Raw genomic sequence first — 23239 nt, 5'->3', positions numbered from 1 at the left:
CCAAAGAGAACTTAGGATAGATATAGCACATATATTTAGTTTCATTTTCATGTGTTTCTGTGCCTCGAATGTTTTTTGTTTCCTTTATTTTCTCTGCTCTTGAAACTTTTTTAAGTTCTCGTGTATGCAGTGTATTTTCTTCTTTTTTTATGCTTCATAAGTGCTATCTTTATATATGATCTGGGTTAAAAATAAGTCATTATTACTATACAGATTGAAACAAACCAAAGCAGTATGTAGGTATATTTGCGAGTTAAGAATTGTAATTTTGAAAAAAAAAAAAATCAATGACACAGAATTGGAGTATTCAGCATTGTAGTGAATCACAGCCATTTATTTGATTTTCGAGGTATAAATATACCTGGTATTAATATCTTCCAATTACAGCAAAATTGGAAGTCCTAAACAGAAAGCCTTCAAATACCGCTTGAATCCGTATTTCTCCAAATCCCCACCTTATCAGTTTTTTTCAGTCGTAAGTTGTTTTTCATCTTTGTTTTTTTTTTCTCTTTTGTTTCTCCATGTTTTTTACAATTGTAAAGAGTGGTTAAACTTTAAATAATAATAACAATAAAGACAGCTTACGTATTTCCCTAAATTATTGCTGTATTAGATTCTGTGTGAGTTTTTTCCCTCCTTTTTTGTTTTTTCTCTTTGTTTTAGTGTCTTTTATTTTTTTATGTGTTACTCTGTAACTGGTTTCTACTTGATTTCTATTTGGATTTGCATTGTATTCTATGTGTTTTTTCTTCGTGTTACTCCACGTATTATACCTTTGTATAATGTGGGTCACAAATAAATAATAATAATAATAATAATGTTCTAATTCGTGGATTAGCAGAGATTTTACAGCAGTTGCTGTAGTATTTTGAGTATACGATTGTCTCATTTTTCTTGAGAAACAGTGGGCAAAGTCCTTTTTTTGTTATAAATTATTGTTCTCAGCTCTTACCAGAAATTTGCTTTTATCCAGCTTCAACTCCCTCCTTCCCTAGGTTTTTTTTAGTTTTTTTTTAGTGCATACCTATACCCATTTAAACTTGTGTACCTATAGAATGCAACTTGTGTTCCTGGAAATAAAAAAGAAACAAGTTGTTCTCATAATTGTAGATGACATCATTAAAACCAAAAAGAAATGATCCTGTAAATAAGGGGGCTACCATGCCCCTCAACCCCCCGCTTCTTACGGTAGAGTTTGGCTAATGCTTCACTGAAAGAACTTGAATGTAACAAATACAGTAGGTTATAATGGCAAGTGTTTATTTACTCATTGTCTTTCAAAACACTTGAAAATGAGACATTCTATTGTTAAAAGCAAACGTGTCTAAAAAGAGCCCTTTTCCGGAAAGAAAAAAAAAAAACTTTTACCGCCTTTTTCTTGTGTTAGTGCCTTTGTTATAGAAGTAGGAAGGTAAAATGCAAAATGTTAGCGTATTGAGCGGGGATCATCACCCTTCCCTCATACACATGATAATTTCTATATTTCTTTTTCGGTATAAATTTACAACCAGTCCTGATCATGAGGAGACATGTGAAGAAAACAGTCCTTACTTCTTAGTATATAAAATAATCCTAGTTAACATATTTTCCAGGGAAAGCACCTTTATCCTCACTATTTTCACTCTTGTACAATTTTTTTTTATAAAATTGTGAAAAATAAACATATTTGCCTGCATTCATCGGTTTTCAAATATTCTATATATGAAAGTTAAATATCATCACTGCCATCTAAAAAAAAGATACAAATAGATACAAATATTGAAAAACGTGATTGAAAAACTGGAAAACCAGGGAAAATAGTGAGGATAAAGGTGCTCCCCCTGGAAAATAAATTAACTACGGTAATTTTGCATATTGAGAAGTAAGAAGTAAGATCTCCTTATGACTAGGACTGGTTGTAAATTTATACCTATTTTTCAAGTTCATTGCCGCTCTTTACTTTCAACTGAAAAAAAAACGCGTTTTGCTTCTTCAAGTTTCTACCAGACTTGAATTATCGAATATCTCTACGTATTCAATTACATGTACCTTTATTCTAAGAGCACTCCAGTATCCATTAACCATGTAATACTTTCTAAATTTATACTCGTAAATAGGAAGAAGGTCAAGACATGAGACTGAAAGCACCTTCATGGGCCCTTATTTTTGCACATCAACTTCTATATGTGGATAAAATTATTCCAATAGGTAAAGACTTTACTTGGGTGCTTATATGTTATAGCGCCTATTTTAAATTCTTCATCCATTGACGCACTGTCGAACCGGTTTCTTCGTTAGATTCTTTCAGGTAAGCGTGAGACAAACAAGGACAAGTGACAGAATAGAGGGGAAATATATAAATTGGGCTATATATTTGCACATTAGGGGGGGGGGGGAGTAAAGGTAATTTATTTAGACAGTTTAAATTTATAAAACAATTCTTACTTCATAATATGCAGAAAAATTGTACCTAACACATTTAGCGTGCAGACGAGCTATACTTTACCCCATCCCCCTAAAGTGCACATATATAGCCCATTGTGATATTTCATTAGGATTAGTCAGAGAAACAGGTTCTACTTAGATGAAGAATAGGCGCATAGGCGCTATAACACATAAGTACCTTTACTGGACCAAAAACAGTGACACAGACACCGTTATATACAAAAATTTGGGATACCTGACAATCAATAGTCGTCAAGAGGAGAATGGGAACAAATCATTTAAGAGCTACGTAATCGAATTATGGCAATATTGGCAAATTGGCAAAACAATTGAATTATGACTGAAATCAGAATCCTTTAATTAGCTTTAATCGGGAATATTGTTTTTATATTTTTCATTATTTTATTTAATGAAAAGACTTTACTTAGCAACAACCCAGGAATTAAGCAAGTAATCTGTGAAGCAAAACAATTGAAACGCAAGAAGAGAAAGATATTTTACTTGCAAAACGTCTTGTAACTCAAAACTTTTCATTCTTTTTAAGGGCTTCAATTGCAAATAAAAGAACCAATTTGGTTTTGTATTGTTTTTCCTGGCTCCAAATTTGGCATGGTAACAACAGTAAAAACGTGGGTCTGTATGGCTCCCTTTTCTGACCTCCACTTAAGGAATACTGTTAGGGTTCGCTTAAGGTTCATTTAAGGGATACTGTTAGGGTTCACTTAAGGGATACTGTTAGGGTTGGCTTAAGGGATACTGTTAGGGTTCGCTTAAGGGATACTGTTAGGGTTGGCTTAAGGGATACTGTTAGGGTTCGCTTAAGGGATACTGTTAGGGTTCGCTTAAGGGATACTGTTAGGGTTCGCTAAGGGATACTTCAGGGATATTGGCATACGAAACTACATTACATAAATCAACTAAAATAATATAAATGAAGATACATCACAAAAATATCCTTCTTTTTCCCTTTGGTTTCCTTTGTTAAGGGAACACAGCCTCAATAAATGACACTGCCACTAAATAAACGATAATGCAGTGTAATGAAACAATCAATGAACAATTTACCTGATCTTGTAGCCAGACTAGTCAACAAATTAGCAACCACAACAGCCATTTCTAATACAAAATTGTTTAAAAAAAAAAAATTGATATCCGCAATTCAGTGTTAAAAGTGTATTTTACTTCAATTGTTTATGTTTACAACGTTAATCGTCACAGTTTTTAGACCACCATATTTTTTCCTTAATTATATCAAGAAAGAGAAAACAAGTAACATCAACTTTTTTACCCACTGTGGCTATGACAAATTTTTAGCCGCTAAAAGGAACACAAAAAATGGTGTTTTTTGTTTGTTTGTTTTTTTTGCATGTAATTTATATCCAGTCAAAAGAACAGAATGTTTTTGCGTTGCAACTTTTTGCGTTTTACGTTTCAACCTTTTTTGCGAATGTTTTGCGTTTTACTTTTTTTTTTTAAATAAGCTCTTTTTCTGTGGTTTACTGGTATAAAAACAAATTATTGTTGTCACTTCTTGCTTATTTTTAAACCATTGCTTTAAAATGTATAGAAAAAAAACTTGGCTGCAAAAATTTCAATTCAAGTAATCTTGTTTAGTTTTCAGTAAAGCACAAACGACACTCTGGTCTTTTGGGATATTGAATGTGCAGCGATATTCTAATTTGTGATAATTTATGTTTGTTTTAAATTTAGCTTTATTGAACCTTGTGAAACCTAATCAATTTAAGTAATCTCTTTAGTTTTCAGTAAAGCACAAACAACACTCTGGTCTTTTGGGACATTTAATGTGCAGCGACATTCTAATTTGTGATAATTTATGTTTGTTTTAAGTTTAGCTTTATTGAACCTTGTGAAACCTAATCAATTTAAGTAATCTCTTTAGTTTTCAGTAAAGCACAAACAACACTCTGGTCTTTTGGGACATTTAATATGCAGCGACACTCTAATTTGTGATAATTTATGTTTGTTTTAAATTTAGCTTTATTGAACCTTGTGAAACCTAATCAATTTAAGTAATCTCTTTAGTTTTCAGTAAAGCACAAACAACACTCTGGTCTTTTGGGACATTTAATGTGCAGCGACACTCTAATTTGTGATAATTCATGTTTGTTTTAAATTTAGCTTTATTGATCCTTGTGAAATCTAATCGATTTAAGTAATCTCTTTAGTTTTCAGTAAAGCACTAACAACACTCTGGTCTTTTGGGACATTTAATGTGCAGCGACACTCTAATTTGTGATAATTTATGTTTGTTTTAAATTTAGCTTTATTGATCCTTGTGAAATCTAATCGATTTAAGTAATCTCTTTAGTTTTCAGTAAAGCACAAACAACACTCTGGTCTTTTGGGACATTTAATGTGCAGCGACATTCTAATTTGTGATAATTTATGTTTGTTTTAAGTTTAGCTTTATTGAACCTTGTGAAATCTAATCGATTTAAGTAATCTCTTTAGTTTTCAGTAAAGCACAAACAACACTCTGGTCTTTTGGGACATTTAATGTGCAGCGACATTCTAATTTGTTATAATTTATGTTTTTTTTAATTTTAGCTTTATTTAACCTTGTGAAACATAATAAATTTAAGTAATCTCTTTAGTTTTCAGTAAAGCACAAACGACACTCTGGTCTTTTGGGATATTTAATGTGCAGCGACATTCTAATTTGTGATAATTTATGTTTGTTTTAAATTTAGCTTTATTGAACCTTGTGAAACCTAATCAATTTAAGTAATCTCTTTAGTTTTCAGTAAAGCACAAACAACACTCTGGTCTTTTGGGACATTTAATGTGCAGTGACACTCTAATTTGTGATATTTTATGTTTGTTTTGAATTTAGCTTTATTGATCCTTGTGAAATCTAATCGATTTAAGTAATCTCTTTAGTTTTCAGTAAAGCACAAACAACACTCTGGTCTTTTGGGAAATTTAATGTGCAGCGACATTCTAATTTGTTATAATTTATGTTTGTTTTAAGTTTAGCTTTATTGAACCTTGTGAAACCTAATCAATTTAAGTAATCTCTTTAGTTTTCAGTAAAGCACAAACGACACTCTGGTCTTTTGGGATATTTAATGTGCAGCGACATTCTAATTTGTGATAATTTATGTTTGTTTTAAGTTTAGCTTTATTGAACCTTGTGAAACCTAATCAATTTAAGTAATCTCTTTAGTTTTCAGTAAAGCACAAACGACACTCTGGTCTTTTGGGACATTTAATGTGCAGCGACACTCTAATTTGTGATAATTTATGTTTGTTTTAAATTTAGCTTTATTGATCCTTGTGAAATCTAATCGATTTAAGTAATCTCTTTAGTTTTCAGTAAAGCACAAACAACACTCTGGTCTTTTGGGACATTTAATGAAAGGGAATGATTTGAAGAATTTATACTACTTTTCTTTTCAAAAGGAAAGCAAGGGAATTGTGATTTTTTCCTGCACTGCTGCTGTGCAATACTGCACAGTTACTTCTGCACAAAGCTGAGCTGGCTATGCCGTTACACCCTATAACATTCATATTAAAAAGGTTGCCTCTGTAATGATTTGAAGAATTTGTACTACTTTTCTTTTCTTTGTGAAGTAAAAGCCTTATTATTTGATTAAAAATTTGCTGTAAACTTCCAAGCAGATTTGACGTTAGTCCGAAATAACCCAGGTGCCTCCCCCCCCCCCCCACCCCCACAAACACAAAAAAAAACAGTTTAAATGTATTAAAGAATAAATAAATATTTTCTCATTTTGATACACTGTTTTTTTTAAATCATCTGAAAAAGCTGATCTCACACTTTGATGTTTTCCTCAGTTAGATTTTTCCATTTTTATACAGTCAATAATCTTATCGTACTCATTCAGTTTGTGCAGATAATATAGTCTAGTCCTTGTAGGCGCACCCTTTTAAATTCAGCTTCATTAGTGTTAGTGGAATCTAACCAATTTAAATTTCACACAGTGTTATACCAGTTCACAGTGCAATGATTTGGTTATTTTGAATCCTGAACAAGAATATCACAAAACCATTGTATTTCTCACTGCTATCCTTGCATAGTTTTAGAAAATCTCTGTTATTTTTGTTGTCATAGTTTTTTTTTATTTATTTCCCTCTAGCAATTGAGATGAATTTTACAACTCAACAAAAAGAGGTCAACTATGTTGTTTAAATTTTGCACTCTTTGGGTACAAGTGAACTCTTTTAAAAGAATAAAAGATTGTTTTTAGTAAAGTTGCATTAGTAAGATTGCAAAGCCAGTCACTTGGTTAAACGGCTAATTTTGATTAGGTAGTGGCGTGAATTCACAAAAATTTAGGTGGAAGGGGTGAAATGTGTTTTCAAAATCTAGGGGGAAGGGCACTTTTGTTGTTTTTTCCATTTTTTTTAAATGAAGAAACCAAAAAAAGAAGCTTTCTTCAATGCAAATACCCCAAAAGAGATACTTTAAAAAAAAATATTGGGGAATGGGGGAATATATGGAGAAAATGCCATCTTACTAAAGTAAAAGACGTGACTGTTTTTTTACAAGTACTCTGTTTCTTTGCAGTTTGAATAGGGTAGGTTATTTTATATAGGCTATTTTATCAGTCTTAGCTGTAGAGTTGTGATGTTAAATCTGCCTAAGTGTCTTTTTATAGCAGAACTTTATAAAATAAAAATAAATCTATTTAAGAATAAATAATAGGGCAAAAGCATATTGTTAAAAAGTAGTGAGACATAATATTTTCAACAAGGTCTAAAAATCAAACCTCAGAAAGGAAGCACCCAAGCAAAGAAAATCGAAAGAAAGGCTGCTCTGAGAGGCATAGAAAGCAATATGGACTTACTTCTATGATTTGGGGGAAATAATGCAAAAGGGGTTGCCACCACTGTGCACAGCAACCAAACCTATGTTTTATCTAAGCGTTATACTACTACTACTAACAACTTACTGCAACACTAGGCCATCTGAGGGCAACACAGCTGCCTATGCTCCTCCTCTACCCCCTCTCATGAAGTTCCAATTTCCTTTAAATCCTTATGGTCTTCCTTATACTATAAATACGCTGAGGATGCATGTGCATTCTAAACGGCTACAAGAAAAATATACAGATGCTGCATTTGACATTCTTGGTTAGGTTTCTATGGTTACTTCTGTCAAAATGTAGAAAATGAGAATAAGTCCATTCTCACTTTGAACTTACTGATAAATTCTACATCCTTTTTTACCTCTATATCCACATTATTGTCTTCTTTTCACCGTAAGCTCGTTAAGATTTCTTTGTCATTTAATGTTAAATTGGATAACAATATTGATAATGTTTAAAGACAAGCTAACTTATCCCCAATTTTACTCAAGATGCCCTATTTTACTATTTATCATTCTCCTATTCAAAACTTAGATGCCTGCCAAACCCTATTTTCCGTATTTAAATATCTTTTGTTTGGCCTTTATTACGACGTGTAGTCCCTTTTCGTAGTTTGGTCTATCTGAGAGAAATTAGTGTAAAATTAAAGCGAATAAAAGCGATTCTTCTACCTCTATCCCCAGAAGGGAAACCAGACTCCTAGTGGAGGCTAGGAGGGTCCTATCTGAGGGAAGGCTCATATCTGAGGGAAATTGGTGTAAAATTAAAGCAAATAAAAGTGATTCTTCTGCCTCTATCCCAGAAGGGAATTCAGCCTCCTAGTGGCATCAGAGTGGACATTTCATGATGTTTCCTAATCAAAATCATGACTGCAAACACCAATGAGGGATGAACTGAGGATAATACCCCTTTGTATAAATTACAGCATAATAAACAATATATCACTGCACAGGATTTTGATTAATGGATACTTTTGCTGGGTTTTGTTTGTTTTGGGCCGTATTTTTGAATAGCCTTTTGTTACGTTATTTACTATGGGCTGCCTGTCCATTTTAATATGATATTTACAGGCATGATTGTTCTTGCCTGAGGTTGAGAAAGAGCATATGCACGTCTGTTGACTTCAAGAAGCTTAGTGCTGCAATGAGCCCTTAAGATTAATTTTGAAGCTGAAATGCTTTACACTTATCTTTTCACTACATCCCCCTAAACACAAAAAATGAGGTTCTTTACTTCAGCTTTGACCCCAGGGCCCAGTAATTATTCGTTCCCCTCCAAAAAGGGGTGGTATTTCAAGCGAGATTGGGCAAAAAGATACCGAATTGAATTATTATTAAAAGGGATTTATAACCCATTTTTATTTTATATTTATTAATTTTATATTTAGTAATATAAAAGGGGTAGGTATAACGTATAAGTAGATATTAACAATGCCTCTTGTTTGAATTGTTAACACATAACTGATAGTTTCCTATACTCTTGTTGTATTTTTTTTAATTCAATTTTTTACTTAGTTTTACACCGCTTTGACTCAATTTTCATAAATCCTTTTAGCTATCTTACATTTTGTCTGATTTGACACAGTAACCTATTTTGTTTCTGAGTTTAACTTGATTCTATTTTAATTTATGGAGTGCTTTGACGAATGGTCTTTTCTGTTTAGTTGTTGTTTCTCACGTGTGTACATGTATAATCTATATTACGTGTTTTTGTAATCTATAATATATCTTTTTTTTACTATCATAAAGAGAAAATCACAAAAAAGAGAGAAACGAGGACAATAACAGCTAGTGAAAACCAGAAGAAAAAATCATGCAAATATTTCGGTTGAGACCTCTGCTCAACCGTCCTCAGTGCAGAATAATAATAATAATAAATGCAGATAAAAGTTCAAAGGACAATATAAAAACCAAACCTCGTTTTGCATGTTGGTAAAAGCCAACAGTAATTAGAGGAGAGGTTATCGGAACACGGGTCCTCAATCGACAAAGCCAAAGAGCTACGCCAAAGGCCAGAGAATTTTGATTCCACCTTAGCTCAACATGTCTATGACAACCCACATCATTTAATTTGGTTTGATAATAACTCCATTATTACCCCTGTTAAAGGTCTCATGCAAGTTTTCAGGGAGGCAGTTGAAAGAAAAAAGTACATTCACCTAAAGGTTTCTCTCATTAGAGACACGGGAGAAATTTTTCCAATCTCTATTTATAATGAAATTATTAATTCCAATCGTTTCTACATCCGTCCACAAATTGCCTATAGTAAAGGCCGTACGGCTCCAATGTTTCATTATTTATTTATTCATTTATTTTTTTTCCCCAGAAACACTTCACATGGGATAGATCGTCATAGAAACTTCAAAGGGGGCTTTATCGAATAGAAATTGAGGGTTATAGTTCCCTTTTTAAGACTCAAAATTAATTGGAAGGAAACTAGCACTCTTTCCATGCCTACTATTTGCCAAAACATAGCCAATAAAAAGGCTGAGATAGCCATTTGTTCAGCGTAGTTGATTTCCAGATAGAAATTATGTTTTTGAGGAGGACACTCCCCCACAGCCCTCAGGGCAAGAGTCGTAAATTATGACCTGGGGGCACATAAGGTTTGTATAGAAAGCTTCGTCGTAGAAACTTCAAAAAGAACTCATTTGATTGGAAATAGGGCTAGTACCCTTTTTAATAGTCGAAAGTGATTGGAGGGCAACTAACCCCCCTCTCACGCCCACCTTTTCCCCAAACACATCCAATCAAAATTTTGAGATAGCCATTTTGTTCAACGTAGTTGAAAATTCAGAGAATTAGGTCTTTGAGGATAACAACCCCCCCACAGCCCTCAGGGCAAAGGTTGTAAGTTATGCCCTGGGTGCATACAAGGTTTTTACAGAAAGCGTTGTCGAAGAAACTTCAGAAAGGGCTCATTTGATTGGAAATTTAAATGGCTAGTTACCTTTTTAATAGTCGAAAGTGATTGGAAGGCAACCCCTTCTACGCCCACCATTTTCCCCAAACATATCTAATCAAAATTTTGAGATAGCCATTTTATTCAACGTAGTAGAAAGTTCTGGAAATTATATGTTTGAGCAGGACACTCCTCCCAGAGTCTTCAGGCAAGGGTTATAACTTATGCCTTGGGGGCATATATGGTTCTTAAGGAGGGAATACTCGTATAAACTTCAGAGAGTGCTCATTTGATTGGAAATTGAAAGTTCTAGTTCACATTTTAAGCGTCAAAAGATATCGGAGGGTCCCCAGCTCCCCCCACCCCCAAACCCTTTTTCCCAAATGCATCCGATTAAAATTTTGAGATAGCTATTTTGTTAAAAATAGTTCAAAGATCATATACAAAAAAGTCTGGTGTCGACAAAACCCCCAGGGCAGACGTTGTAAGTTATGCCCTGAGGGCATATATGGATATCATGGAAGTGATTCTTCTATTTACTTTAAAGAGGGCTCTTTTTGATTGTTAACTTAAAATTCTAATCCACTTTTTAAGAAATTACAGTGATTGGAGGGTCCCTAGCCCCCCCCCCCCACGCATCTTTTTCTCCAAATATATCCAATAAAAATTTTGAGATAGCCATTAAATTAAAAATTGCTCAAAAGTCAGATAACAAAACTCAGGTGTCGTCACAACCCCCCAGGGCCCGAGGGCAGGCGTTGTAAGTTATGCCCTGGGGCATATATGGGTGTTATGAAAGGGATGCTCGTATAAACTTCAGAGAGGGCTCATTTGATTGGAAATTGAAAGTTCGAGCTCACTTTTTAATAGTCAAAAGAGATCCAAGGGCAGCTAGCCCCCCCCCCCCCCGCATTCTCTTTCCGAACCCATCTGATGAAAATTTTGAGATAGAGAGTTTGTTAAAAATAGTTCAAAGGTCGGATAAGAAAAACCGGTGTCAATACAACCTCCCAGGACCAAGGGCAAGGCGTTCTAAGTTATGCCTAAGGGCAAGTATGGTTCTTATGAAAGGGATACTCGTATAAACTCCATAGAGGGCTCATTTGATTGGAAATTGAAAGTTCTAGTTCACTTTTTAAGAGTCAAGAGAGATAAGGGCAACTAGCCCCCCCCCCCTCCCACACCCTTTTTTCCCCGAACCTGGCCGCTACAAATTTTGAGACAGTAAGTTTTTTTGGAAATTGTTCAAAAATTAGATAACAAAACTCCCCCCAGGGCCCGGGGGATAGGCGTTTTAAGTGTTGTCCTGGGGACGTATATGGTTCTTATGAGAGGGATGCTTGTATAAACTTCAGAGAGGGCTCATTTGATTGGAAGTTGAAATTTCTAGTTCAATTTTTAAGAGTCAAAAGATATCCAAGGGTAACTAGCCCCCCCCCCCCACACACCCTTTTTTCCCGAAGCCCATCCGAATTTTTGTAATAGCCATTTCATTAAAAATAGTTCAAAGGTCAGATAAGAAAACTTCCTATGTCGACGCAACCCCCCAGGACCCGGAGGCAGGCGTTATGAGTAATGCTCTCGGCGCATATATAGTTCTGATGGAAGGAATGCTTGTATAAACTTCGGAGAGGGCTCATTTGACTGGAAATTGAAAGTTCTTGTTCATTTTTAAGAGTCAAAAGAGATCGGAGGTCAAAATGCATCAGATCCACATCCTAAATGCATCAGATAAAAATTTTGAGATAGGCATTTTGTTGAAAATAGTTCATAGTTCAGATAACAAAAAACTCCGGTGTCGACACAGCCCCTCAGGGCCCGGGGGTAGGCGTTATAAGTTATTCCCTGGGGGCATATATGATTGTGATCGAGGGGGTACTCGTATAATGTTCATAGAGGGCTCATTTCATTGGAAATTGAAAGTTGTAATTCACTTATTAAGAGTCAAAAGTGATTAGAAGGCAGCTAGCCTCCCTCCAGACTCCATTTATTTTTTTCCCAGAGGCACTTCATATAGAAGGGGTCGTCGTATAAACTTCAAAGGGGGCTCATTCGATTGGAAATTGAGAGTTCTAGAACCCTTTTTAAGAGTCAAAAGTGATCGGAGGGCAACTAGCCCACCCACCCCCCCCCCAAGCCCTTTTTCCCCAAATATATCTGATAAAAATTTAAGGTTGCCATTTTATTAAAAATATTTCAAAGATCATATAAAAAAAAAACTCCTTTACGTATGGCCATTTCGTTAAAAATACTTCAAAGGTCAGATAAGAAAAACTCCTGTGTCGACACCCCCCCCCAGGGCCCAGGGCAGGCGTTGTAAGTATTGCTCTGGGGGCATATGTGGTTCTTATGGGAGGTATGCTCGTATAAACTTCGGAGAGGGCTCATATGATTGGAAATTGAAAGTTCTCGTTCACTTTTTAAGAGTCTAAAGAGATCGTACTCTCCGTGCCCTATTTTCTTCAAAACCATCCGATAAGAACTTTTAGAGATCCATTTTTTTCAAAATAGTTAAAAGGTCAGATAACAAAAACTCGGGTTTCGACACAACCCCCCAGGGCCCGAGGGGCAGGTATTGTAAGCTATGTTCTGGGGTTGTATGTGGTTCTTCTGAAAGGGATGCTCGCATAACCTTCAAAGAGGTTTCACTCAGAGTAAAAAAAGATCAAAGGGTCATCAGTTCTTCTTGCTCACTATAGCTGCGGGTGTATTAGATTTATAAACCACTTTGATAAAAATTTGATGCAGCTCTTATGGGACAAATAGTTCAAACACCAGATATTAATACTCCAGGAACGACACAACCCACCCAGGGTCCAGGGACAGGCGTTGTAAGTTATACTCTGGGGATATATATGGTTCTTATAGAAGGGATGCTCATATAAACATTAGAAGAGCTCATTTGATTGACAACATAAACTTCTAGTTCACTTTTAAAGAGTCAAAATAGACCGAAGGTTAATTAGCCCCCCCCCCCCACGCCCTTTTGTTAAAAACAGTTCAAATATCAGATAATAAAAACTCCGAGGTTGACACAAACCATTTTTTCACTTTGATATTGTTACTTTGATACCATTTTTGATACTTTGATGAACATTTGATTTTTTTTTTAAAGTTTGATTTTGAAATAAGGAATTTTTAAAAACTTGAAACTTTTTGAAAAACTTTAAACTTTTTGCAATCAAAAACGAAAAAAAATTAATTAAAAAAAAACTTTCCGAAAAATAAGTTTTTCAAAGAAAAGTAAAGGCCATTCTAAACTTAAGCTCAGCAGATGCAGTAAAGCACCAATGATGCAGTAGGTTTTAGACTTTTACAGTGAGCGAAGGAGATGATACCCAAACTCTTGTTTGTAGTAATTTTCGTTCGTTTCAGGCTTGATTTGCATACTCAATTTAAGTTTCACTCGTTTTAAGATTTATTTATTCATTTACATTAATATCTATTGTATGTTTGTTTGCATTCATTGTTTATTTAGTTTCTGTTCGTTTTAAGTTTCATTTTTGCTTCAATAGGAAAATATTTTTTTTTGTTTTCAGCTTGATTTTCATATTCAATCCAAGCATTACTCGCTTTAAGATCTATTTATTCATTTATATTATTACTTGTTGTATGTTTTTTGCTGTGATTGTTTATATAATTTCTGCTCGTTTTGGGTTTCGTTTTTTCTTTAATAATAATTTCTGGTCGTTTTTGGTTTTGAATTTTAAAATGTATTTGTGTCAGTTGATCTTAAGTTTAAAATGACGTTTAAATTTCTTTGAAAAACATATTTTTAGGAATTTTTTTTTAATTAGTGTCAGATAATACCCTACTTGGCAAGCGACTAGCCTTTAAGAATGCTTTACATAAAATGAAATCGTGAAATGCCATTCAGTATTGTATTTTTTTGTTCAGTTACCCTTTCATTTTTGCTTAGAAAAGTTCCTTATTTTAGTCTCACCGCTTATTTTGAGGTTTGGTTTTCATATTGTCCTTTGGACTTTTATCTGCTTTGTATTATTATTTTGCACTGAGGACAGTTGAGCGGAGGTCTCAAACGAAATATTTGCATAAATTTTTCTTCTGGTTTTCACTGGCTGTTACTGTCCTCGTTTCTCTCTTCTGTGTGATTTTCTGTTTTTCATGATTAGCCATTGCAATCTCATAAATTATTTTTTACTGTTATGATTTTTTTCAAATAAGTTCAGAATAAACCTTATCTGATAAAACTCAGAATAAATATTATCACGAGTAATATTAGCACAAAAAGGGGCCAGGAGGAGGTGTAATATCCTATCTCCCCAGGATTATTTAGATGTCCCCCTCCTCTAGGTCTCTTAAAGAGTCAAAGAGCTTCGCCAACGCGCAACCAAAACTTTAGAGAGAAAAGTAGGTCTACGCATAGATCCAAACAAGGGAAGGCTCATCTTCCCTTGGGGAGGGGCATTCCGTCATTATATTTTGAATATAGTTTTTTACCTTCATTGAAAAATAAATTTTTAGTATTTATTGGAAAAAAAATATAGGAAAACGCAACAGAATTACCCCCCCCCCACTGCAAAAAGGACTGTTCCTAGTCACTATGGAAGAAGATGAATAAACAGAAAAGCATATACACACCTGTTCCGATCTTCATAGCCCCTTTCTTTGTTCTATTGTCATTTTGGACAAAATCTGAGCCTGTACCAGTAGATGTAGAACTATTACTGTCCATGCTTTAACTAAAAAAATGACAATTTACAAAAAATGATTTCATTTATGAACTGAGTATTTACATTTAAAATAAAAAAGCAAGTTTTTCAACTGAAAGTAAGGAGCAACATTAAAACTTAAAACAAACATAAACAGGGGTCAGTCACAATGAGATGCGCAAGAAGTGACTTCAGTGCCTTTTCCATTAAGAAAAAGTACTATTTAGAGGCATTCAGTACAGAGGCACAAGAACTGCACAGGTCCTAGTCACTACTTTTTTCTTATATTTTGCCTCCAGGAGAGTCCTCTAGTTGGGCTGTCGGTGGGGAGGGTAAAATCCTAATATTTCATTCATTGTTCTTTTTTTCTTATCATTCATTATGAGAAGCAAATAGGAAAGTAACAAAAATAACTAAGTTGTACTACTGCAGTACAGCCTCACACAACATGGGTACCTAATAAAGGGCAAATCCCAGCCCATAATAACCGAGAATAAAAATATGCTTACACAATCTCTTTTTCCTGGGTAAAATTCAATATTATTCAGAATAGAATTCAATTCAAGAGTGGTAACTGTTTACCACATCCATCAAAACAGTGTTTAGGAATTACAAAAATAAGCTTTCAAGATTAAAGAAACTGAAATCTCTCGAAAATGCCCAATAAAAAATAGTACAACTGATCATCCATGGTTAAAAATCTGGAATCTGGTTTTGAAGCCCCCCCCCCCATCTCAAAAGTCCCCTTTGGAATAAGTATACAATTTATTCATAATAACATTTCAAAAAAGCAAATAATCTTGAAAAACAAAATTGACATTGTATTATGCCGCGAAGAGGCCCGGCTCAATAGTAACCGAAACTCTAAAATACGTAATATTGATACCAAGATATACATCAAAAGAATGAAATTTTTATGCTGATTTCAAATGTATAAGTTTCATGAAGTTTAGTCTTAATCAGCCAAACTTATGCGCCTGAGAAAATTTGCCTTATTTTCAAAAAAAAGGTGAAATAACCCCTAAAAGTCATAGAACTTTAATGAAAATCACGCCATCAGATTCAGCGTATCCAAGAACCCTACTATAGAAGTTTCAAGTTCTTATCTGCAAAAATGTGTAATTTTGTATTTTTTGTCAGAAGAAAGATCGCGGATGTGTGTTTATTTGTTTTTTTTTTGTTTTTTTTCAGATGTGATCGTATATATCCAATTATACTTGAATATCGTGAGAGGGTTTTTTTAATCGAAAATTAGAACTTAAAACGTCCTTTTTAAGTGACCAAGAACATTGAAGAGTAACTTGTCCCCCTCCCACGCTCATTTTTTCCCGAAGTCACCCAATCAAAATTTTTAGACAGCCATTTTGTCCAGCATAGTCGAAAATCTAATTGATATATCTTTGAGGATGACTTAATCCCCCAAAGTTCCAAGGGGAAGGGCTGCAAGTTATAAACTTTGCCTATTGTTTATATATAGTTTTGGTTATTGGGAAGTATACAGGCGTTTTCAGGAGGAATTTTTTTCTGATGGGGGGGGGGGGGCGGACAAGGGGTTATGGAGGAGAATCTTTCCATGGAGGATGTTTCCTTGGGGGAAGGGAAATTCCTATGAAGGGGGCGCCGGATTTCCCAGCATTATTTAAAAAACGATCAGAAATTAAATTAGAAAAAAAAAACTTTTTTTCAGCTGAAAGTAAGGAGCAACATTAAAACTTAAAACGAACAGAAATGAATACGCCTATGAGGGGGTTCGCCCCTAGTCAATACCTCGCTATTTACGCTACAGTTTTTTCTTAGTACTTTCAAAAGAGCTATCTATTCTAATTAACCGGCCTTTGTGATTCAGGGGTTTGTGATTCGTACAAAATTCAAACTTTAGCTTAAAGAGTGAGGTATTGAATAGGGGGCGAACTCCCTTATATACGTAATAAAAACATACGAACATAGAAATTCATTACGTAAGGTAATTCGTAAGTTACGTTAGAACCAAATTTCGAGAAAGTCAATCAGCCCAAAAAAGGAAAATTAATATGCGAATTTCGCTTTAATTATTCATGTACGGTGAGCCAAAATAAAAGCTGCATTAATTCAAAAATGTTCAGAAATTAAATAAAAAAACAAGTTTCTTTTAACTGAAAGTAATGAGCGACATTAAAACTTAAAAAGAACAAAAATTATTCCGTATATGAAAGGGGTTGTCCCCTCATCAACGCCTCGCTCTTTACGCTAAAGTTTGACTCTGTCTTACAACTTAATTTTTTTTAGACAATAAAAAACTTTAGCGTAAAGAGCGAGGCGTTGAGGAGAAGACAACCCCTTTCATATACGGAATAATTTCTGTTCGTTTTAAGTTTTAATGTCGCTCCTTACTTTCAGTTAAAACAAAACTTGCTTTTTTTTATTTAGTTGGAGCAAGGGATGACAGACTTGCAACTACTTTGGACCCATATAAATCTTCCTATAATTTTAGGACCCATATAATTTTACTAACTTAACTTGGCAACGGTTTTTACATCAATTTCAGTTCATACATATATTAAATCAAATGGAGGAAAAGAATAGGACTTATGATTTTGCAAAAGGGGGACTTTTCAACAACAAAAAACTGTTAGTGTGTGACTGAGAATCTATAAGTTGAGACTTAACTATAAGGGTTTGTTGTGATTTATTTGAAGGGTGCAAGGCCTAACAGGAGGGAGAGGGATCACCCCCACCCCCTGTATCCACCAGTCTAACTGATAAGGGTTGAGGACAAGATCCAAAGCATTTGATGAAAAATAAATGCACAACTTATGGAAAATTAATCTGTAAACATTTAAAGATGCTGCTTTGGAATTTCAAATTATTTTTCTTTTCATACTCCTGTGTCATATTACCATTACTAATTTCCAACAGGTAGCAGCTTGTTGTCCAATATGTTTTTACATTACCTTTCTAGCTCACTGAAATAAGCACTAACTAAATCGAATTTTGAAATGGTAAAAAAGTGACTTTAGTGTATGATTAAAAAGTTTCTCATTTACCTTTTATATTGAACTAAGAAAAAGGAGTTAATGTGGCGCATTGACTGTTTAGCCCTAAGCGACTTAGGCTACACCTGGGATTTTGGTTGAGAGGGGATATAACCATTGAAAAAAGTTTAAGACCTCCTTAGCCGGTATATAACTAAAAAGGGTATATCTATACAATTTTCCATGCAATTTTCATGTCTTCAGGAAGTTCAATCGATAAATCCAAATTTCTCCTTTCGTTTTCCCTTAGAAATAGGACTATCTAAGATTTCACTCTAAGTTAGATGTTGATATGAAAAATATCAGTCCTATAATTTGATCCACTACAATTCACCTGAACATATTTCTATTCTTCAAAACCTTTACTGTATCATTGCAGAGTACGTACCCCCCCCCCCCAAAAAAAAACTGCATTTTCATTAAACTTCAAAAATTATTTAAAAAAAAACATGGGCTTGTCACGAAACAATTCAAATCCGAAATGCCCCCACTATATCTTGAAGGATGTTTATCCACCACAAAGAAAAGATGGAAAAAAAAATCCCAAAAGCACTTAATAAAAAGCAAGGCTTTCTTTGGTGAATAATATCTGTTAAGAAGTCACCACTGTATTACATAGAAACCTTAGAAAGAAACTGACATGTATGGGATATAATAACAGCTGAAATTGCGCTTTGTCAGAATAAATTGCTAGGATTGACGCGTCCCAGAAATATTTGAGGTGTGGAACAGAAGGTCATTGACATAATATTGTGTCTACTTGTCTTGGGCATTAACCTTTCCTCATTCAGGTGTTGGATAATAGCAATAAACCCTTACTCCATTTTATACCTGAGAATTTTTGGGACCAATGGTTTGTTAAAGTTTTCCAGATGAATTGTGAAAGGAGTCTAGTGCAGAGGCGTTTATTCATGAGGATGTAGCGGGGGGAGGGGAGGGGGGGGGGGGGGGCAAGGCCGTATACAAACCCCCCCCCCCACATAAAAATTGTCTGACTCGTAAAACGTAAAAAAATACATATAAACAAATTTTGATGCGTTTTTAAAGTTTTTTTCAGCCCTCTCCCCACTGAAAACAATAATATTCTCCTCCCCGAAAGAAATGCTGGATGTGCCCTTGGAGGAAGGGCAAAACGTGTTTTTCAAAATCTAGTGGGTCAATTTTTTCAAAGAAAATACAAAAAATAGATTTTAATGAAAATACTCAGAAAAACATATTTTTAAAAATCAAGGAGGAAATAGCCCTCCCGTTCTGTCCCCCTAACGGGCGCCACTGGTCTAAGGTACTCATTTGACAGACCACATATCGAACAGTAAGCTGTGCGAAAAACGTTGTTTGGTCCCAATCTTTAAAGCTGTAATGAAAGAAAGGTTGAGATGGCTAGGTCACGTGGTATGGATGAAGGAGGACAGATTGTGTTTTTAGCCATTCATCTGGGGCAAAAGAAAATCAGGTCGTCCCCAAATAGTGCAGGAAGAGGTCAAAAGGAGCCATTTAAAGAAGAGTGAAATGTCGTGGGAGGAGCTAAAGAGTGACGTTTTAAATAGATTTTTTTTAAAAAGTTTTTTTTTAACTGAAAGTAAGGAGTGACATTAAAACTTAAAATGAATAGAAATTATTCCGTATATTGAAGGGGCTGTCCCCTCCGCAACACCTCACTCTTTACGCTGAAGTTTGACTCTTTGTCACAACTCTACTTTTAAAACAATAAAAACGTCCATCATAAAAACAAGTAAACAGTAAACCACTTCTTGTGGCAAAAGCTTAAGGCACATCTTCCAATGAGAATTCCTCCAGAAAGACATGGTCGACATGAGGGTAAGCATTTTCACTTCCTTTGGTAGGTTTTTGCCAATCAGGCTACTTCTTGTGTATGTCACATAAGGTACAATCCAGGAGTCAAGTTCATAACGCCAGAAAAGTTGGGTTGCCGTCCAATCACTTTTGAATCATAAAAAGGGCACTAGATATTTCAATTTCCAATCAAGTAAGCTCTTTTTAGAAGTTTCTACAACGACTCCTTCAATACAGAGCACCTTGGTTGGAAAAAAAAGGAAAAATACAATATATTTTGCCCACTCTGCCCACGTCGTTCTTTTCATCAGCAGTGCTATTGCGCTGCCTACAATTTCTGGTCATTTTGAGTTTTAATTATTACAGTAATTTATATCTGCTGAATTTATTTTCGGATTGTTTTATGTTTTTTGGACTATTTTAAACAAAATGGCTATCTCACAATTTCGATCAGATGCGCTTGGAGAAAAGAGGACGCCAGAGGGGGGGGGGGGGCAACTTGCCCTACAATGGCTTTTAACTCTTAAAAGAAAACTAGAGCTTTTAATTTCCAATCAAATGAGCCTCCTCTAAATTTTACACAATCACCCTTTCCATAAAAGCCTTATATGCTCCTGGGGCAAAACTTATAACCATTTCCCCAGGCTCTGGGGGTTGTGTCAACCCAAAGGCCTTGTTATATGATCTTTTGAATTTTTCCAATCAGAACGTTTATCTCAAATTTTCTATAGGATGCATTTAGGGAAAAGAGGACATGAGGGGGGGAGATAGTTGCCCTCCAATCCTTTTTGACCCTTAAAAATGGCACTAGAACTATCTGTATATTACTAATAGGCAACAGGTATAACTCCCAACCCTTTCCATGAGATCTTTGGGGGGGGGGGGGGTGCCACTCACAAAGACATAATTACTGGACGTGTAAGCTATGCTGAACAAAATGGCTATCTCAAAATTCTTATTGGATATGTTGGGAGAAATGATGAGCATGGGGGGGGGGACTGGTTGACCTCCAATCACTTTGACTTCTAAAAAAGGAACTAGAACTTTCAATTTTCAACTGAATGAGCTCCTTTCAAGTTTTCTACAACAACTCCTTCTATAAAAAGTGCCTCTTAAATTTTCAAACTGAAAAAATTCACCCTGGGCGCTTGGCTTTTGTTTTAATAACAGACCATCAAGAATCCAATGTTTTCATTTTGTTAACTTTTCATTTTCAGTTGGCAATACTTGATAAAAATCTATTTGCCTGACTATCAGAAGCCAGAAATTAGTGTTAACAAAAAAAAGTGAGTGCTTGTGCATTATTTTGAATGTAGCATAAAAACAAGGAGAAATGAAATTGTTTATAGACGAAAGAGCAAAAACTTTTAAAGAATTTTGGGAGTATCTCAGTATTTGCAGATAGTTGTCTTCAGGAAAGAGCAAGCAACTTCAAAAAATGCAAAAATATAAAATGTAAAAAATTAGCAGAAAGAAAGTGTATTTAGTAGTAGATAAATAGCCTTTCAGTCCTACTAGAAAAACTGCCTACTAGCAAAAAGTGACATTTTTACAAATATATATCCAATAGGGAAACATTTTGTTTTGTTACATATATTTGCAAAATTTGTCCCTTGCACATCCCAAACTTCTAAAATGTGTCCCTTATTTGCCCTGCTATTTTATTACATCCTGGCACATGGGAATATGTCCTTTGGACATAAAATAAACTTCTTGATTGCCATGGGCCTTATATTCCCTGCCAAACCCATAGACTAAACATTGTGAAAGAACCTAGTTACAATTCACCTCATTTGATAGTTGAGCTTTTCAACATCCTTGATGACTTATATGTATTCTTCTCTTCATCTAAAAAGCATTTTGCCAGCCTTAAAGAAAAACTCTCTTTGATTAAAAACAACCTTAATCTCTGAAACTTATCACAGACTTGGTGAACTGCAAGGGCTGAAACCATACAAGCAGTAGTTACTTTTTTTTAACAATAGTTTCAGTTACCTTGGTAGTATTATTAGTAGAGATGGTGGGAGCAGTGAAGATGTTAAAAATAGAATAGCCAAGGCTCAGGGTGTTTTTTCACAGTTAAAAAAAGTCTGGAAGAATAGGAAGATAAGTCTGCAAACCAAGATTAGAATAGTACAAGCTACAGTGATGACAGTGGTCAAATATGGCTCTGAAGCATGGACGCTCCGAAAAGCGGATGAAGATTTGCTAGATGTTTTCCAGAGAAATTGCTTAAGGATTGTTCTGGGTACCTGGCTGACTGACTGTATTTTAAACAATAGGCTATACGAAAAATGTGGTTCAATACCACTTTCTAGGTCTATAATGAAAGAAAGGTTGAGGTGGTTAGGGCATGTTGTGCGGATGAAGGATGACAGATTGCCGAAGATTGTTCTTTTCGGCCAACCATCTTGGGCTAAACGGAAAGCAGGTCGTCCCCGTCTGGGGTGGGAGGACGTCATAAAGAAAGATTTAAAGGAAATGGGAACTTCGTGGGCGGGTGTAAAAAGGGAGTCTTTGAATAGATTGGGGTGGAGGAGGAGCATGCGTAGCTGTGTTGGCCTCAGGCGGCTTGGTGCTGTGATGAGTTGTTAGTAGTAGTAGTAGTAGATTCAGTCACTTACAAAACAGATAAAGAACACCAATGCAAAGACAAAGGCACGAGCTAGAGGCCTTCTGAAGAGGATTCTAAGCTTTTAATTTATTGATAGCCTCATTGATACGCTCCTGATGGTCCGACAGGGTACGAAATTCGGAAATCCTCAAGTCGGTTCAAACTCCCACCCCTGTCCGAGCAGCTTGAGTCTCGCTCGCTGCGTTGGTATGGTCATCTGCTCCGTCTGCCTGCCCAAACACCCGCCCGGCTCATCTTCGATTTCGATCCAGCTGCAAATGGCTGGAGGCGTCCTAGGGGAAGACCACGCACCAGATGGGCGGACGTCATCCGTGATCGGCTCACCTCCAGAAACATCAACCCGGCTGAAGCAACAACCTTCGCCCTGAACCAACCACTCTGGAGAAGACTGACGGCGCTGACGACTGGTTCCCTCTACGCTGGCGACTCTGCCGAGCAAGAGCTTTAAGTCAAAGTAAGTCAAAAGTCATGTTTATGAAAAAAATCATGTACAAGATCAAAATAGCAACAAAAAACTTGTCATGAGGAGATCCACATCATTGATGCAACGAAGATGCTTGAAGCTATGAAGAAAGTTTTGAAAGAATATTGGAGGATGAAACAAACAATTTCATTGACAGTGCAAAAGTATTTGCCAGAATGAGAAAAGTTGATCCCAAGGCAGATTTGTAAGACATCATTGCTAGTGACTTGCACCATCTTGTTCAGACAGTCAAGCTCAGAGTCAAGACAAGATCTCAATATATCAGTTCTATAGACAACATTTGAGAATCATCAACTTTGAAAGGTTGACTACAATGATGAGAGATAATCTCAGATCTTACCTTGTCAATTTTCAACCATTTTGCTCCTTACTTCAGCCTTCTTAAAAAAAGGGGTTTCAGTAGCAGATATTGAGCTAGCAACAACTTTTTTTTCATACAAAGAAATAACTCCAGATTCAACTGCTTC

The 23239-nt window shown here is 35.4% G+C and overlaps 1 protein-coding gene across 1 annotated transcript in view; it reads right to left on the bottom strand.

Annotated features, from left to right (window-relative positions):
- Nucleotides 1-23239, bottom strand: part of LOC148945648 (uncharacterized) — a 105733-nt gene that overhangs the window by 73680 nt on the left and 8814 nt on the right. The window contains exon 2 of the mRNA XM_089098527.1: nucleotides 14778-14878. Coding sequence (XP_088954653.1) covers nucleotides 14778-14871 — 94 coding nt within the window. The 5' untranslated portion in view covers nucleotides 14872-14878. The remainder of the gene's footprint in view (nucleotides 1-14777; nucleotides 14879-23239) is intronic.

Source organism: Artemia sp. Qi Xiang Cuo, chromosome 12 (genome assembly GCF_049724085.1).
Source record: "Artemia sp. Qi Xiang Cuo chromosome 12, ASM4972408v1, whole genome shotgun sequence".
NCBI classification, from domain to species: Eukaryota; Metazoa; Arthropoda; class Branchiopoda; order Anostraca; family Artemiidae; genus Artemia; species Artemia sp. Qi Xiang Cuo.
This window is presented reverse-complemented; position numbering and strand designations above follow the sequence as displayed.